Genomic DNA, 18,570 nt, shown 5'->3' with positions numbered 1-18,570 from the left:
CTAGGTCAAAGGTCATGATCACTGGCACAATAAGTGGGAAAAGGGTTTCTGATCAATAACTCGTCAATGAATGGACAGATTGGCTTGATACTTCCCATGAACATTGGCCTTGGACAGTAGATGACTCCTATTGAAAATGGGGTCACTAGTTCAAAGCCCTGTTTGGGCGGGAATATGTCTCTGACGGCGGAACTCTTGTTGTCTTTGTAATGATTGCGGGTATTGTAATGTTTACTTGTCTGTTTCATTATTGCATGTTTGTTTCGTGATTGCCAGTGTATATGTGAATTGCTTGTCTGTGTGTATATTCCTTTCCTTTGTCTAAATTCTTTGTCTGTGTCAAAATTGCTTGTCTGTGTCAAAATTGCTTGTCTGTGTAGAAATTGCTTGAATGTGCTTGACTTGCTGTCTATGCATAAATTGCTTGTCTGTGTAGAAATTGCTTGTCTATTTAGAAATGGCTTGTTTATGTCTTAATTGATTGCCTGTGTCTTAATTACTCGTCTGTGTCTATGTCTGAATTGCTTCTCTGCTTTTAAATTACTTGTTAGTGTCTGAATTGCTTGTATTCGCATAAAATACTTTACTCTGTCTTAATGTTGTGTCTGTGTATTAATTGCTTCTCTGTGTCTTACTCGAATGTCTGTTTTAATTGCTTGTCTTTGTCTTAACTGCTTGTTTGTTACATATGTGCAGATCTAAGTGGTGCTTTCATGTCTTTGTCATTCTTTATGTATGTGCTATTGGCTGGTGTTTTTTTCCTGAATTTGCTCTTTCCATTAATAGTTAGTTGAAGTTCTATTATCTATTGCATTGTTTTTAGCTCATCTATTTTTTGAAAAAAAATTATGAGCTATTGTCATCACCTTGGCGTCGGCGTTGGCGTCCGGTTAAGTTTTGCGTTTAGGTCCACTTTTCTCAGAAAGTATCAATGCTATTGCATTCAAACTTGGTACACTTACTTACTATCATGAGGGGACTGGGCAGGCAAAGTTAGATAACTCTGGCATGCATTTTGACAGAATTATGTGCCCTTTTTATACTTAGAAAATTGAAAATTTTGGTTAAGTTTTGTGTTTAGGTCCATTTTATTCCTTAAATATCAAAGCTATTGCTTTCATACTTGCAACACTTACTAACTATCATAAGGGGACTGTGCAGGCAAAGTTATGTAACTCTGACTGGCATTTTGACAGAATTATGTGCCCTTTTTATACTTCGAAAATTGAAAATTTGGTTAAGCTTTGTGTTTAGGTCCACTTTATTCCTACAGTATCAAAGCTATTGCTTTCATACTTGCAACACTTATTAACTATGATAAGGGGACTGTGCAGGCAAAGTTATGTAACTCTGACTGGCATTTGGACGGAATTATGGGCCTTTTATACTTAGAAAATTGAAAATTTGGTTAAGTTTTGTGTTTTGGTCCACTTTACCCCTTAAGTATCATAGATATTGCTTTCATACTTGGAACACTCGCAAACTATCATAAGGGGACAGTAAAAGGACAAGTTGCATAACTCTGGTTGTCATTTTAACGGAATTATGGCCCTTTTTTGACTTAGTAACTTTGAATATATGTTTAAATTTTGTGTTTCGATCCACTTTACTTTTAAAGTATCAAGGCTTTTGCTTTCAAACTTCAAATACTTTCATGCTATCATGAGGTTACTGTACCTGGCAAGTTGAATTTTACCTTGACCTTTGAATGACCTTGACTCTCAAGGTAAAATTATTAAATTTTGCTAAAATTGCCATAACTTCTTTATTTATGATTAGATTTGATTGATACTTTGACAAAACTACTCTTACCTGACATACCACAATAGACTCCACCCAAACCATCCCCCTTGCCCTCCCCCCCCCCGAAATCCCCCCCCCCCCCCCCCCCCGAAATCCCCTCCCCTAATTTTTTTTTTTTTTTTTTTTAAGATCATCTCACAAATGACCACCACCACACCCTCACACTAATATACCCCCCCCACCACACACCCCCGAATTTTTTTTTTTTTTGGAACGGTTAAAAAACACAAATATTTATTTTTATTATTTTATTTTTGAAATACCGTCCAACCATCGCACCCAAGAATCCCCTCCCCCCCACCCTCCCCCCCCCCCCCCGATTTTTTTTTTTTTTTAAGATCATCTCACAAATGACCACCACACCCTCACACTATAATACCCCCCCCCCCCCCACCCCCAATTTTTTTTTTTAAACGGTTAAAAAACACAAATATTTATTTTTATTATTTTATTTTTGAAATACCGTCCAACCATCGCACCCAATAATCCGCTCCCCCCCCCCACCCCCCTAATTTTTATGCCCCCCTTCGAAGAAGAGGGGGTATATTGCTTTGCTCATGTCGGTCTGTCGGTCGGTCTGTCGGTCCGTCCACCAGGTGGTTGTCAGACGATAACTCAAGAACGCTTGGGCCTAGGATCATGAAACTTCATAGGTTCATTGATCATGACTCGCAGATGACCCCTATTGATTTTGAGGTCACTAGGTCAAAGGTCAAGGTCACGGTGACCCAAAATAGTAAAATGGTTTCCGGATGATAACTCAAGAACGCTTAGGCCTAGGATCATGAAACTTGATAGGTAGATTGATCATAACTCGCAGATGACCCCTATTGATTTTCAGGTCACTAGGTCAAAGGTCAAGGTCACAGTGACCAAAAATAGTAAAATGGTTTCCGGATGATAACTCTAGAACGCTTATTCCTAGGATCATGAAACTTGATAGGTAGATTGATCAGGACTCGCAGATGACCCCTATTGATTTTTAGGTCAAAGGTCAAGGTCACAGTGACCCGAAATAGTAAAATGGTTTCCGGATGATAACTCAAGAACGCTTAGGCCTAGGATCATGAAACTTGATAGGTAGATTGATCATGACTCGCAGATGACCCCTATTGATTTTCAGGTCACTAGGTCAAAGGTCAAGGTCACGATGACCCGAAATAGTAAAATGGTTTCCGGATGATAACTGAAGAACGCTTATTCCTAGGATCATGAAACTTGATAGGTAGAATGATCATGACTCGCAGATGACCCCTATTGATTTTCAGGTCACTAGGTCAAAGGTCAAGGTCACAGTGACCCGAAATAGTAAAATGGTGTCCGGATGATAACTCAAGAACGCTTATGGCTAGGATCATGAAACTTCATAGGTACATTGATCATGACTGGCAGATGACCCCTATTGATTTTCAGGTCACTAGGTCAAAGGTCAAGGTCACAGTGATAAAAAACATATTCACACAATGGCTCTCACTACAACGGAGAGCCAATATGGGGGGCATGCATGTTTTACAAACAGCCCTTGTTTTTTTGTTTTTTTTTTAAGATCATCTCACAAATGACCACCACACCCTCACACTATTATACCCCCACCCCACCCACCCCTAAATTTTTTTTTGAAACTGTTAAAAAACACAAATATTTATTTTTATTATTTTATTTTTGAAATACCGTCCAACCATCGCACCCAAGAATCCCCTCCCCCCCCCCCACCCCCGCCCCCCCTAATTTTTTTTTATTTTAAGACCATCTCACAAATGACCAAAACACCCTCACACTATTATACCCCCCACCCCACCCCCCCCCCCCCCCCAATTTAATTTTTTTGAAACGGTTAAAAAACACAAATATTTATTTTTATTATTTTATTTTTGAAATACTGTCCAACCATCGCACCCAAGAATCCCCTCCCCCCCATCCCCCCACCCCCCCCACCCCCCCTACCCCTTCTACCCCCCCCTAACCCCTAAAAATTTTTTTTTTTTTTTTTTTTTTTTAAGATCATCTCACAAATGACCACCACACCCTCACACTATTATACCCCCCCACCCCCCCCCCCCCCCAATTTTTTTTTTTGAAACAGTTAAAAAACACAAATATTTATTTTTATTACCGGGTATTTTATTTTTGAAATACTGTCCAACCATCGCACCCAAGAATCCCTGAATCCCCCCCCCCCTCCCCCCGAAATTTTTTTGGAAGACAATGTAATAAATGTCCACACCCCCACACTATACACCCCTCTTCACTTCACCCCTCCCTCCTTTGTGATTTAAATTGAGAGTCCCTTCACCTTTAAAAAGAAAACAGATGAGCGGTCTGCACCCGCAAGGCGGTGCTCTTGTTTTATGTCCCCCATCATTATAGTGGGGGACATATTGTTTTTGCCCTGTCTGTTGTTTGTTTGTTTGTGTGTTTGTTTGCCCCAACTTTAACATTTGCAATAACTTTTGCAATATTGAAGATAGCAGCTTGATATTTGGCATGCATGTGTATCTCATGGAGCTGCACATTTTGAGTGGTGAAAGGTCTAGGTCATCCTTCAAATTCAAAGGTCGAATATATAGCTTCAAAGCGGCGCAAAAGGGGACATAGTGTTTCTGACAAACACATATCTTGTTTTATCTTGCCTAAGAATCCATACCAAGAAAAAAGCAAACGTTCTGAAACATAAAACTGTGCTTAAAAATATAAAACAACTGTTGTGATAAGATGCATATTTGTTTGTACTTAATCTATTGAGTAACTTTATTAATTGCCAGTTTGCAAGATTGAAGTAAAAATTTATTTTGTTATTTTGTTTATGTTTGATTGGCAATCAACAATCAATCATATGCACCTATTACTTAACTGCTCTCTTTTGAATACAAGTATTCATATTCTTCTTCATAGATAATTGTTGCATAATATATCAAACAAAATGTTGCGTATTATTGTAATGGTATTTGTGATTCTATTCAGTTGCGAGAGTGCAAAGTCATCAGCTGATGATGGCTGGGTAAGTAATAAGCATAATCCTTTTTACAGATAAACCAAAAATACACAGAACATTTATGTAATGCATTACTTTAACTATTTGATAAACTTAAATGGACGCTTCTTGCATGTAATTCAAAAAAGCATCTAAATTCTTAATTGAATATGGTCAGATTTGCTTTATTGAATCCTATTTTTATTTCAGGGTTTTAATGGATCAGGAATGTAAAAAAAGATTTTCTATAATCTTCACCAAGGTATGTGTATTTTTAGCTCGGCTGTTTTCGGAGAAAACCCGAGGTATTGTCATAGCCAGCTCGTCGTCTGGCGTCCGCCGTGATAAAACCTTAACGTTGGCTCTAAAATCAAAGTACTTCCACCTACAACTTTGAAACTTCATATGTAGATGCACCTTGATGAGTTCTACACGCCACACCCATTTTTGGGTCAATAGGTCAAAGGTCAAGGTCACTGTGACCTCTTAAAAAAATAATTCTGACAAGCTTTCATTTATTCAAAACTGCACCCACAGCCGAGCGTTGGCACTCGTTATGCCCTGCTCTTGCATATAATACCCAGTGATGTTATCTGTTTACAAATAATACGATTGTTTAATAATGTAATATTGATATATTTTGTAACATCAGAAGTATATTCATTTTCTTCTGGTGGATAATTTCAAAGATTTTTTTATGTATTTGTTAAGTAAAAAATGTATCATTGTTGCTACCATTTGGATTTTTTTTTTCGATCTTAATAAAGAACTTGTGTATCATTAACAAGTTCATAATGAACAGATTTTTTAAGCAGTTGATTAATTCTGCATAAATGGCATTTAAAATTGTGAATAGATCATAGTTATTTGAAATGAGCCAATTAACAATGTTAACTAGCATCTCCAAACTGATTGGCATTGTATGTGTGTCAGTATGTCCTCATTGGGGTTGAAAACTTGATAACTCGAAGTAGAGTTTATTGCCAAAAAGTTTGAAAAGTTTCTTGTGTTGGTTAAAAAAAAAAGTGTTCTGAAAAGTATATTTGAGGCGTGTTCTGTGAAAAGGGGGTTTAATTTATGTGTGTAAAATGTCGTCCCAGATTAGCCTGTGCATTCCACACAGGCTAATCAAGGACGACACTTTCCGCTTTTATGATATTTTTCATTTCAAGACAGTCTCTTCTTAGCAAAAATCAAGTTTAGACGGAATGTGTTGTCCCTAACTAGCCTGTGCGTACTGCTCAGGCTAATCTGGAACAACACTTTACGCACATGCATTAAACCCAATTTTCAGAGAGCGCGGCTCATTTATATTGGCTGTCTTTGATTTCTTTAACTTCTCCAGTGCCAGACAATATTTCAAACACTCTTATTATACTCTAATTGCCAATATCTTCTGAGTTTCGGTCTTGGTATGATTTTACTTAATATTAATTGTTCTGACATGTTCAAATGAAGTATATAGATGTTCAAACAACTTTTTCCTGTTATATGCACTTGTTTCAAATTAATATTTACATAGTGAAAAAATATTTTATGTCATTTTAATTTACATGACAATTCATAACTTCTTATACCATATGTAAGTATGCGGAAAAATTTGTTTTCACTGAGTCATAAAAATGCACAATACATGTATGTGGTAAAATTTAGAGCATAAATGTTAAGGCAGCAGAATTTGTACCCGTCTGTATAAAAAATCCTCACAGTTAAAAAAGAAATCACTTAAAAAAATTAATATTAGGCGATATGAAACAAAATCCTTGTTTAGCGGACTGTCCTGTCACTTGGTCCGGTCTATGTGGATTTGCACAAGTAAATAATTTTTCTGGGGTAAATAATCCAGTGTTTCTTTGTGAATGAATAAGTTTGCCCAGGACATGTCCTAGCTTTATATGACCTTATGACCATGGTTGCTGTGTTTGTGTCCCTCGGCAGAATTATAACTCCTTGATGAAGGCTTTCTGTCTGGACGATCATGACCATGATGTCTCCATAGCCTCGCTGTCTGTTCAAATTTTCACTGTAATCTCGCTGGTATGTCGTCTGTCCGTGTGTTTCATGGCATGACATGGTGCTCACTTGCTGTGGCTTATCTCTGTGCTACTTGCTTCTTTGAACTGATTTTCAAAAATTATTGCATAGCATAAATAAAAAATTAAAGCAAAATATACTTATTACAGCAGCAAAAGCAACAAATGTTGTTGTTATGTGTAATATGGTTTTTAAAGAAAGTTGAAGCTTAAAAAGTTCCACATCAGCAATAGCAAGTTACATATGTTGTTGTTTGTAAAAAAAATATTCTGAAACTAATTCTTTTGGAGCAGCAGACACTATGACACAGCTTATGAACACTAGGTTTGCCTATATTATTGAAAAACAATCATATGAACAGAACAGAAATACTGCTGAATGGTGTAATGAAGTTGTTTCTTTATCTGGTTTTTTCGTTTGTGTTTGACATTTGCGAAGTACAATTATAACATATTTGAAATTCAAAATGGTTAACAGCAGTATTTCATTCACATGGTTGTATCTTATGCTGTGTACTGTATTTTTTTAATAAGGTTATGAGATTAACTTGTTTTTGTTTTTAGAACTATAGTTCTCTTACGAGGGACTTTATACAGGATGATCATTATAGAACGTTCTCGGTCACCAATATTACTGTACAAATTTTCACTGTTCCTTCACTGGTATGTTGTGTGAAATATCTCCTGTAATAGTATACCCATGTAAACAGTGATAACTTGTTGTCCCCTACCGGTTCCACCGGAGGGGACTTATGGTTTGCGCTCTGTGTGTCTGTCTGTCTGTGAGTCTGTCTGTCACACTTTTCTTGATCCTGCGATAACTTTTAAAGTTCTTAATATTTTTTCATGAAACTTGCAAGATGGCAATATGGACATTACATGTATGTACGTCATTTCATTTTGTTCCTACGTAAAAAATTGTGGTTGCTATGGCAACCAACAACAAATAAATTCAAAAAATGGTGGAATTTCTGACAAATTTTGGAGCCGGTAGGGGACCATATTGCTTGACAATAGCCTTGTTAATTTAATAATATATTATAAGTGCTAACAAATTAATGTGAATAAATATTAACAGTTATAACTAGTTATTTACATTGACAGTTACTTATAACCTTGATCCTATTGATATGATCATAAGTAGAAAAACTTTTGTTTCTGAACAGAAGACATTTTTCCATAATTCATTTCCATATTATGACATAATCAAAAAGAGTAAATACATAATAAGTGTTCTTTTCGTCAAGTTTCTTGTGTGTCAGGTGTGTAATCTACGTAGTAAAGAGGGCAAAAACATGCATTTGCAATGAATTCTTTTGATTTTTATATCATTTAATAAGGACTGATTAGTATTTTACTACTTTAATTGTCAGTAAAATTTATGAGCAAAAATGCATAGTTTTGACATACAAATCAATAGCAGAGACATATCGGTGACCATAAAGTTAAAAAAAGGCAACAGTGAATCAATGTTTGCAAAGAATTAGTGCTTGTATGAAAAACAAACTTAATGACGTTTTTTTTTCTGGTTAACGTTTTTCAATTTAACCTTAGTTTACCATGTCGATTTGGATGTAATATACATGTATATGCTGGTTGTACTGGTATGAAGTTAACAGGATAGCAAAATCTCAGATTTTTGTGTGTGTGTTTAAAGCATGGAGGTTTTACTGAAATTTAATCACAAATTACAGTAGATCTTATACACTTTTATATTCTGAGTAAAATTGATAAAAGTGTTTTGAATTTATGAGTGTTAAACATGATGACCCTGATGTATTTACGTTACAAAGGATTGCGTTCAAGCATGATGTGGTGTGTATCTGTTTTCACAGGCCCGCCTGTTGGTGTCGGAACACAACCTTCTGTCTGTGATCTTAAAAACCTTCCTAGAAACCTGTGAGGAGAAAAAGAAAGGTGACCATGTCTTTGAGATCATTTTACAATGATGTGTCCACAGATGTATATTAATTAAAATAATTTTTATTATATTTATAATATTATCATTTCATGTGCTTAAATGGAACACTTATTGGCAAAAAAACTGTTTAAAAAATGCATTAAATAAATTAAAAGAAGGTAAACTTAATATCCAAACAGCACAGAAGTACCGGGTAAAGATATTGTTTTGTTTCTTAATAATGTTCAGTAAAAAAGCTAAATTTATATAGCATGTGTAACTCTTTTCTAAATCAATTGGAAAGTATTGGTATTTCAAACAGAGCATTAATTGTGATATGTTATAAGGCCAGGATGGCGGCGTGGTAATAATATATACGTCATTTTGATAATTCCATATTGCAGTTTGTTGTTACATTTGTTTACTTTCATTTTTGTTATATAAAAAAATAGTTTGTGTATACATGGATACATTTTCTGTTAACCATAGCTTGGGAGAAGGCTGTTCAAATGTATTTTAGTCTCTTGTTAGCTCATCTATTTTTTGAAAAAAAATTATGAGCTATTGTCATCACCTTGGCGTCGGCGTTGGCGTTGGCGTTGGCGTTGGCGTTGGCGTCGGCGTCCGGTTAAGTTTTGCGTTTAGGTCCACTTTTCTCAGAAAGTATCAATGCTATTGCATTCAAACTTGGTACACTTACTTACTATCATGAGGGGACTAGGCAGGCAAAGTTAGATAACTCTGGCGTGCATTTTGACAGAATTATGTGCCCTTTTTGTACTTAAAAAATTGCAAATTTTGGTTAAGTTTTGCGTTTAGTTCCACTTTTCTCAGTAAGTATCAATGCTATTGCATTCAAACTTGGTACACTTACTTACTATCATGAGGGGACTGGGCAGGCAAAGTTAGATAACTCTGGCATGCATTTTGACAGAATTATGTGCCCTTTTTATACTTAGAAAATTGACAATTTTGGTTAAGTTTTGTGTTTAGGTCCATTTTATTCCTTAAGCATCAAAGCTATTGCTTTCATACTTGCAACACTTACTAACTATCATAAGGGGACTGTGCAGGCAAAGTAATGTAACTCTGACTGGCATTTTGACAGAATTATGTGCCCTTTTTATACTTAGAAAATTGAAAATTTGATTAAGTTTTGTGTTTAGGTCCACTTTATTCCTACAGTATCAAAGCTATTGCTTTCATACTTGCAAGATTTATGAACTATCATAAGGGGACGGTGCAGGCAAAGTTATGTAACTCTGACTGGCATTTGGACGGAATTATGGGCCCTTTATACTTAGAAAATTGAAAATTTGGTTAAGATTTATGTTTTGGTCACTTTACCCCTAAAGTATCATAGATATTGCTTTCATACTTGGAACACTCACAAACTATCATAAGGGTACAGTAAAAGGACAAGTTGCATAACTCTGGTTGTCATTGTTACGGAATTATGGCCCTTTTTTGACTTAGTAACTTTTAATATATGGTTAAATTTTGTGTTTCGATCCACTCGAAGTATCAAGGCTATTGCTTTCAAACTTCAAATACTTACATGCTATCATGAGGTTACTGTACCTGGCAACTTGAATTTTACTTTGACCTTTGAATGACCTTGACTCTCAAGGTCAAATTATTAAATTTTGCTAAAATTGCCATAACTTCTTTATTTATGATTAGATTTGATTGATACTTTGATGAAACTACTCTTACCTGACATACCACAATAGACTTCACCCAAACCATCCCCCGTGCCCTCCCCCCCCTCCCCCCCTCCCCCCCCCCCCTAATTTTTTTTTTTTTTTTTTTTTTTTATAAGATCATCTCACAAATGACCACCACACCCTCACACTATACCCCCACCCCACCCCCCCCACCCCCCCCCCCCAAATTTTTTTTTTGATTTTTTTTTTTTTTTTTTTTTTTTTTTTTTTTTTAAGATCATCTCACAAATTATCACCAACACCCTCACACTATACCCCCCCCCCCCCGATTTTTTTTTTTTTTTTTTTTTTTTTTTCGCTTTTTGGAAGATAATGTAATAAATGTCCACAACCCCACACTATACACCCCTCTTCACTCCACTCCTCCCTCCTTTGTGATTGAAAATGAGAGTCCCTTCACCTTTAAAAAGAAAATAGATGAGCGGTCTGCACCCGCAAGGCGGTGCTCTTGTTAAATTAAGCTGTGCAATTATTTATCAGGCCTACATTTTAGTGATACAATATGTACAATTGTGCAGTAATCTTTTTATACATACCCTACTTGGAAATTGCAATGAGTCACACATGAATTAGGAAATAACAAATAAAGATGGCATGGTAATTACTATTGATACAATTATTAGATGAAAATGATACAACATATTTTGATTTTGTCTTAAGGTTATTTTTGACTGAGTGTATGCTTATTGTCCCCTACCGGTGAAACCGGAGGGGACTTATGGTTTGCACTCCGTCTGTCTGTCTGTCAGTCATTCAGTCCTTCACAATTTTCTGGATCCTGCGAAAACTTTAAAAGTTTTTAATATTTTTTGTCATGAAACTTGAAACATGGATAGATAGCAATATGGAGATTATGCACGTCATTTCATTTTGTTCCTACGTCAAAAATTCTGGTTGCTACGGCAACAAATATATATATAAAAAAAAAATATATTTTTTTTTTACTGACAATGGTGGAGTTTCACCGGTAGGGGACCATATTGCTTGGCAATCTCTTGTTTGTTTGTTTCAGATGGAAAGCTGTCATTTGAACGAACTAGCAGTCCAACCTTTAAACGTGCATGTTTCTCATTACATGATCTTAAGTAAGTTCTTTTTGCAAATTGCTCCAGCAGACATAGAAAAGTGCTTGAAAATGTAGGTTTGCCTTGAAAATTGCTTGAAATAAATATTGAGTGCTTAAAATTAGCTGGGGCTTATTGACAATTACAATGTATCATGAGATTTTATTCAGCTGGATTAATACACATGCTCAACCATTTTATATCAACATATCATTTAATAAAACAAAAGTGTATTTTTATATAACTAAAATGTTAATATTATCAGAAATAAAAATATAATTACAAATAATTATTCCTACTTTGTGAGAGATGTCTTTCTATGTTCTCTATTTGTGAAAGAGTTCTGAACATTTATCTACTGATAGCCTGTTAATACAGCCATAGATGTAATAACTTAGAGAAAGCTGTCTGTCCTAGGTATGCCCTCATATGCAAGCCCAGCCCGGGGGAGTGGACAGATCAGCTGAGGAGAAGCTTTCTAGAGGGATACACATACTTCCTAGAACTACTTAAACTCATGGAGGTAAAAACACTAGTTTTTCAAAAGTTATTGGGGTAAAAAGAAACTTTTTTCAACATTTGCTTATGTTGTTTTAGGTGGGCCTTTTGTAATTGTTGATAAATGCTTGTTTGTATTTGTTGGTCTTGACTTACAAAAGTTTGGTTCAGGTATGAAGGGAATGTGTATGCATGTTTTGATAATACTTGAGGCCGTTTCAATTAGCACTCCTGAGTAAAAGCTTGTATGCCAGTTTTTATTCTCATTACTTTCAATTTCCCAATGTTAACCTGATACATGCACATGTGAACACTATTAGCATAAAATATTAACTTAAATCATGCCACAATCTTCATAACTCTTTTCAAAATTAATGTAATTGATTACATATCATAAATCAACTATAATAAATTATTGAAACATTCTCCAAACCTGTCTTAGCTTTTATGAAGGCCAAACACCTTGTGTGTCAATCTGTCTTGTAAAGTTAAGTATAAGAACGTTATGTCCCTATTGTTTCCTAGCTGTACAAACAGATTATTTTCAGCAATATTTAAGTATATATGATGATGGTTAGTTCCCCTAAGGCCATCCTTAAAAATTGTTTTGTTTTGGCATAACCCGACCAACCCACTAAAATCGGCCCGACTAAATTTTGTTTTTGTCACTTTCCAAAGAAAATAATTTTTTTGCTCGCCGAAAATTCTTTCCGCTACATTTTTCCTTTCCTCTTTTTATCCTTTCCGATTATTTGCTTCATTTAATTGAATGCCCTTTCAAGGATATCTAGAATAGCAATGAACAAAACGCGTACCAGTATTTATTTGAGTCGCCTAATTATTTGACATATGCATATGCGATAAATTAGACTTTAAATACAATTAAACCGCTCCTGTTTTTCTCGTATCTCTTTTATTAAAAAACGCTGCTGTCGTTCAGGATAGTTTTGGAGTTAAAAACAAATTAATTAATTATCACCGTTCAATTAAATTCGGCAATCAGCAGAGATGTGTAATATTATCGCCATATAACTAATTATTTAATTATCACTCTTTAATTCAGATCGGTAAATATTTGGTAGAAAGATAAAAAGTGGTCAGCTTAGAAATATTTATTGACGGGTATTGTCATGTTTTTGTTTTATTTGTTTATCTTTTTATATGACTTTGCTCCCGGCCGCTATTTTGAAGGCAGACTGCGATATTAAATGTGTATTCAAATTATACAACATCTGCGCATGAATGACCCAATATTATCCGATAGCTCCACCAATTCTCACGTTTCATTTGACAACGTCATGTCATGTGTAAGCGAGCTCAATGTTGATTGGCCAGCTACCATGTGCACTTCAATAATAATAAGGTCAAGATTGTATAATCGGGTACAGACCGGGTTTCGTTAACTGTTGAATTGCGAACATTTTCATTGAAACAAAGCGACAAATATAGAAAACCAGTCCGGATTAAAATGGCGAATGTTTTCAACGAAATTTTACTAGATTTTTGCATTTTCGCAATTTAGATTTTTCTTGAGCCAAATTCTCAATATTTTCGCAAATGGCTCACATGGCGAACGACAGCGCGAGCATTGCGAACGTGTTATTATTGGAATAAATGCTCATTATTACAGGGCTTGCGCTGTCGTTTGCCATTTGCGAAAATATAGCGAATTTGGCTTAAGAAAAATATAATTTGCAAATATGCTAAAATCTCTTTAAATTTTATTGAAAACATCGGCCATTTTAATCCAGATTTTTTTTTTTTTTTAACTATTTTTCTCTTTGTTTCCATGAACGTTTTGCAGCGCATATGGTAGCTGGCCAATCAACATTGAGTTCGCTATTAGGTCATTCATGTGCAGATAATGGAATACACAGTTGATATTGTTGTCTGCCTGCAATATAACGGCCGATGGCAAAAGTCGTATAAAAATAAGCAAATGAAAAGAAGCGTAACACTCAATAAATTATTTTTAAGCTGATCACTTTACAACTTTCTGCCGTCTATCGATCTGAATTAAAAGATGATAATTAAATAATAAGTTACATGTCGAAGATGTTACACCTTTCTGTTCTTCATTGAAATTAAAATGTTATAATAACTTTGTTGTTTTTTACTCACAAACTATGCTATTGTAAAGTAATATGTCAACCGAATAGTATATTAATTACGTATTTGCTAGGTTACTTTTTTTCATTTTCTGTAGTCAAACAATATGCACATTTTATTTCATGTGCAAAATGCGTACAATTGTTCGGACTCTCGTTTTCGGATAAAGTATTTTTCGTCGATTATATTATATTTTCGATGTTCTTTATACAAAAAAATAGAATTACGAATACATGTGTGGTGATAGGGACGATGCAGAAAAATATTTACCAATTTCCTTTCATGAGGCAGAAAACTTGGAGCTTTATTTGATAATTACCTTTCAATTTGGTATAAGTCGGAGTTCAATGTCAGAAAAAAAAATACTAAAAAAAAAATTTAAATCCCTACCTACCTACCCACCCAAATTTACCTGGGTCGGGTTATGCTAAACAAACAATTTTTTAAGGATGGCCTAATTTTAGCTTTTCTGGGTGAACTTGCTTCTGTTTGACATCTACCGTACTTGAATATGAGGTAAGGAAGAATGGGTGAAGAAATGCTGTATAAACAATCCCCACGCAAGATGTTGCTGGGTCGGAAAGTGAACATCAAACATGTGATCCTTGGATTTGCAGTCCAGCACACTGTCAATTGAGCTAGCTGGCCCTGATAATTCTTAATAGAATTATAAGCACCCAGTGTCCCAGTGTTTCCCAAGCTGTCTCTCGCCCACAGGGTATGGATGCGGTGAAGCGTCAGACCGGTCAGCACCTGGAGTTTGAGCCTGAGTGGGAGGGAGCCTTCAACCTGCAGCTCAAACTGGAGGACAACATAGTGCTCTTCCTTGACTGGTGTGCCAGCGATGTACGTACACACTGGCATAGAATCTCTTCTGTCTTTATGGGTTTTTAGGGATAGACACTGCAATAGAATGTATACTATCTTGTAGGACTTTCAGGGTTATTATTTTTTTGCATTTTTTTTTAATCAACCAGCAAGCACATTGACTTCAACTTCAAATTGACTAGCAATTTAGATACAGTCTTGGAAAGAATGTCTACTAGCTTTCAGGTTTGTCCTGATGAAAGCAAACTAGGGTGTTATTTTCATTGTAGCAATAAGGCTAGATGTTTTAAAGTTCTTAAAAAACAATTAAGGTTTAAACCAGCAAAATTGATTGGCTATCAATTAGTAATGATTTAGGTAATATTTTTGAATGCTGATATATGAATAAAAATGTTTTAATTTGCTTGATTTAGATAGTTGAATGATAATTTGAATTTATATGAAGGGGGTTTAGGTTGTTTACATCAATTATCATTAATAAGGTTTTAGATTTTAATATGAGGATGTTCCTATCCCCTGATGTAGACCTCACTAAAATCAAATGATGACTGTCTGAATTATTGGAATTTCATTAATATATATTTTTTACAATCATGATGATATTGTATAATTTTGACAATTAATAAAAAACCAAGTGTATGAAGTTATTGGTACTATTATTATTGTTGATTCAGTCATTGGCGCTTTTATCATTGTTGATTGAGTCATTTACGCTATAATCATTGTTGATAAAAGTATTGGCACTAATTTAATTATTGATAAAGTTATTGGAACTATTACCATTGTTGATAAAGTTATTGGCTCTACTATAATTATGAAGTAATTGGCACTATTAACATTGTCGATACAGTTATTGGCTCGATTATTGTTGTTGATGAAGTCATTGGCACTATTATCAACTGTGATTAATTCATTGGCACTAAAATTGATGTTGATGACATTATTGGCACTATTATCATTGTTGATGAAGTCATTGGCACTATTTTAATTGTTGATAAAGTTATTGGCTCTATAATCATTTTTTATGAAGTAATTTGCACTATTATCATTGTTGATGAAGTCATTGGCACTATTATCATTGTTGATGAAGTCATTGGCACTATTATCATTGTAGATAAAGTGATTGGCACTATTATATTATTGTTGATGAAGATCCTGATCACAAATAAATAAATACAACTCTTTAAGGATTTTTTTCTGATCTTAACAAAATACATGCACTTTTTTATGCAGACATGGCTTTAAAGACTTTGTTTATTCTTAAATATGGCTTGATTTATGTATGTTCATGTATGTTCCAAGAGAAGAAATGTGTACGTGATGTTTATACTTTCAGAGAGAAGTGCTCATACAATCTTACAACAAAACTGTTGAAGCTTTCAATGCCTGTAAAAATCTAGATGCAATAAAGAAAGAATCATGCACTGGTAATTAATTAAAGATTTAAGTAATACAACTTGCAAACAAAAGTACAAAATAAAACAGATTATTCTATGGTTTTACTCAATTTCTTTTTTATATTTAGACATCTTTTTGTTATCAATATAATTCTTAAATGAATCAAAACAATGTTTCTATAGTAGGAATATAGTCATTGGTGTTTCAACCGTAATTAAACTCATATCATGCTATTTTCAAACTAATAAGGTTTGTATTTGTTAATATTAGTTGATTTGGTCAATGTTAACAGATGTGTCTTATCCTGAGCCATGATTTTTTTCATGTGTTTTCAGTGGCTGGCCGCCAGGCAGAGTGTTTGAAGTATGATGTAGAGACTCAGCCTATCTCCATACATCTACCAGTCACACGCGTTCTTGCTGGTACCAATGCTTGATCTTTTTATATTGCTTAAACACTGGAATTTCATTGTTTCACTTTACTCATGCCAGAAAATTGGTTATTATTAAAGCACATACTTTGTTATTCTCTCTGCACATACTTTGTTACACTCTTTGCACAACAAAGTTGCCAGGACAGTGTTTGACGCTTCCTTTTTTTGTGCAAAAAAAAACAAAGAACCACTTAATCATGAAACTTACTGGTCCATTTGCAGAAGACATTGTCTCTGGATAGATTATCAGAAGAACCTACCGCCCAGTTTTTTGTATAAACCAATTATGATTTACCATGAATACTCTAGGTTAAGTCTATGAAACCACTTTGATTTACCATGAAAACTCAAGGTTAAGTCTATAAACCCACTATGATTTACCATGAACACTCTAGGTTAAGTTTACAAACCCACTTTGATTTACCATGAATACTCTAGGTTAAGTCTATGAAGCCACCATGAATACTCTAGGTTAAGTTTATAAACCTACTAAGATTTAAGTCTATGAAGCCACTATGATTTACCATGAATACTCTAGGTTAATTTTATATACTCTAGGTTAGGTTTATAAACCAACTATGATTTACCATGAATACTCTAGGTTAAGTCTATAAACCCATAATGACTCTAGGTTAAGTCTATCCACTCATAATTAATTCTGGGTTAAAATTTGAATTTTGATTTCATAGTTTTAGAGTTGTTGTAAGTTTGCATATTTTATGTGATCACGGAAGGGTGGGGCATGTAAACCATTCATCTTGCTTAAATATAGTCAAATTTATTACCCTATGTTCATTGTAATTCTATGTTTTCCTTTCTATTTCTTGAAGAAATAGAGTTATTAAATAAAACTGTAAGTGGTAGGTAATTTTCTCTGACAAAGCAGCATGCAGGGGTATTCCAGGCAAGACAGTGGCAAATCTACCCTAGTGGTTTTTTATGTCCCCCACTATAGTAGTGGGGGACATATTGTTTTTGCCCTGTCTGTCTGTTGGTCTGTTGGTCTGTCTGTCTGTTTGCGCCAACTTTAACATTTTGCAATAACTTTTGCTATATTGAAGATAGCAACTTCAATGTCCCCCACTATAGTAGTGGGGGACATATTGTTTTTGCCCTGTCTGTCTGTTGGTCTGTTGGTCTGTCTGTCTGTTTGCGCCAACTTTAACATTTTGCAATAACTTTTGCTATATTGAAGATAGCAACTTCATATTTGGCATGCATGTGTATCTCATGAAGCTGCACATTTTGAGTGGTGAAAGGTCAAGGTCATCCTTCAAGGTCAGAGGTCAAATATATGTGGCCAAAATCGCTCATTTTATGAATCCTTTTGCAATATTCAAGATAGCAACTTGATATTTGGCATGCATGTGTATCTCATGGAGCTGCTCAATTTGAGTGGTGAAAGGTCAAGGTCAAGGTCATCCTTTAAGGTCAGAGGTCAAATATATGTGGCCCAAATCGCTTATTTTATGAATACTTTTGCAATATTGAAGAAAGCAACTTGATATTTGGCATGCATGTGTATCTCATGGAGCTGCACATTTTGAGTGGTGAAAGGTCAAGGTCATCCTTCACAAGGTCAAGGTCATCCTACAATGTCAAACATCATATAGGGGGACATTGTGTTTCACAAACACATCTTGTTTTGTATATTCATTATCGAGTTTCTAAAATATTGACTTAGTTTAAAAGCTTTTGCCCCTGATGTCTTGACGAATACATTTACTAGATTTTAAGTTTTGAACTTAAATTAAATGCGTAAAACAACATCTGAAGAAAGTACCAGCCCCTCAAGCTTTGAGACTG

The 18,570-nt window shown here is 34.9% G+C and overlaps 1 protein-coding gene and 1 long non-coding RNA gene across 3 annotated transcripts in view; both read left to right on the top strand.

Moving 5' to 3' along the window:
• The window catches only part of LOC127873806 (E3 ubiquitin-protein ligase UBR2-like), a 103,196-nt gene that overhangs the window by 19,899 nt on the left and 64,727 nt on the right, over positions 1 to 18,570 (top strand). The window contains exons 10-18 of one of the 2 annotated variants that reach the window (XM_052417798.1): positions 4,765 to 4,801; positions 4,985 to 5,036; positions 7,372 to 7,470; positions 8,643 to 8,724; positions 11,447 to 11,519; positions 11,916 to 12,021; positions 14,823 to 14,951; positions 16,270 to 16,360; positions 16,667 to 16,753. In XM_052417798.1, the coding sequence (XP_052273758.1) occupies positions 4,765 to 4,801; positions 4,985 to 5,036; positions 7,372 to 7,470; positions 8,643 to 8,724; positions 11,447 to 11,519; positions 11,916 to 12,021; positions 14,823 to 14,951; positions 16,270 to 16,360; positions 16,667 to 16,753 (756 nt within the window). Of the gene's footprint in view, positions 1 to 4,764; positions 4,802 to 4,984; positions 5,037 to 6,712; positions 6,812 to 7,371; positions 7,471 to 8,642; positions 8,725 to 11,446; positions 11,520 to 11,915; positions 12,022 to 14,822; positions 14,952 to 16,269; positions 16,361 to 16,666; positions 16,754 to 18,570 lie in introns of both variants that reach the window. The other variant, XM_052417797.1, reaches the window with a different exon arrangement.
• On the top strand, positions 2,319 to 3,103 carry LOC127873819 (uncharacterized). Its single transcript, XR_008046398.1, has 2 exons — positions 2,319 to 2,665; positions 2,803 to 3,103. It is a non-coding gene; the product is annotated as an uncharacterized LOC127873819 (long non-coding RNA).

The sequence above is a fragment of the Dreissena polymorpha genome, chromosome 3 (assembly GCF_020536995.1).
Source record: "Dreissena polymorpha isolate Duluth1 chromosome 3, UMN_Dpol_1.0, whole genome shotgun sequence".
NCBI classification, from domain to species: domain Eukaryota; kingdom Metazoa; phylum Mollusca; class Bivalvia; order Myida; family Dreissenidae; genus Dreissena; species Dreissena polymorpha.
Note: the sequence above shows the minus strand (reverse complement) of the source record. Positions and strands in the feature narration are given on the sequence as shown.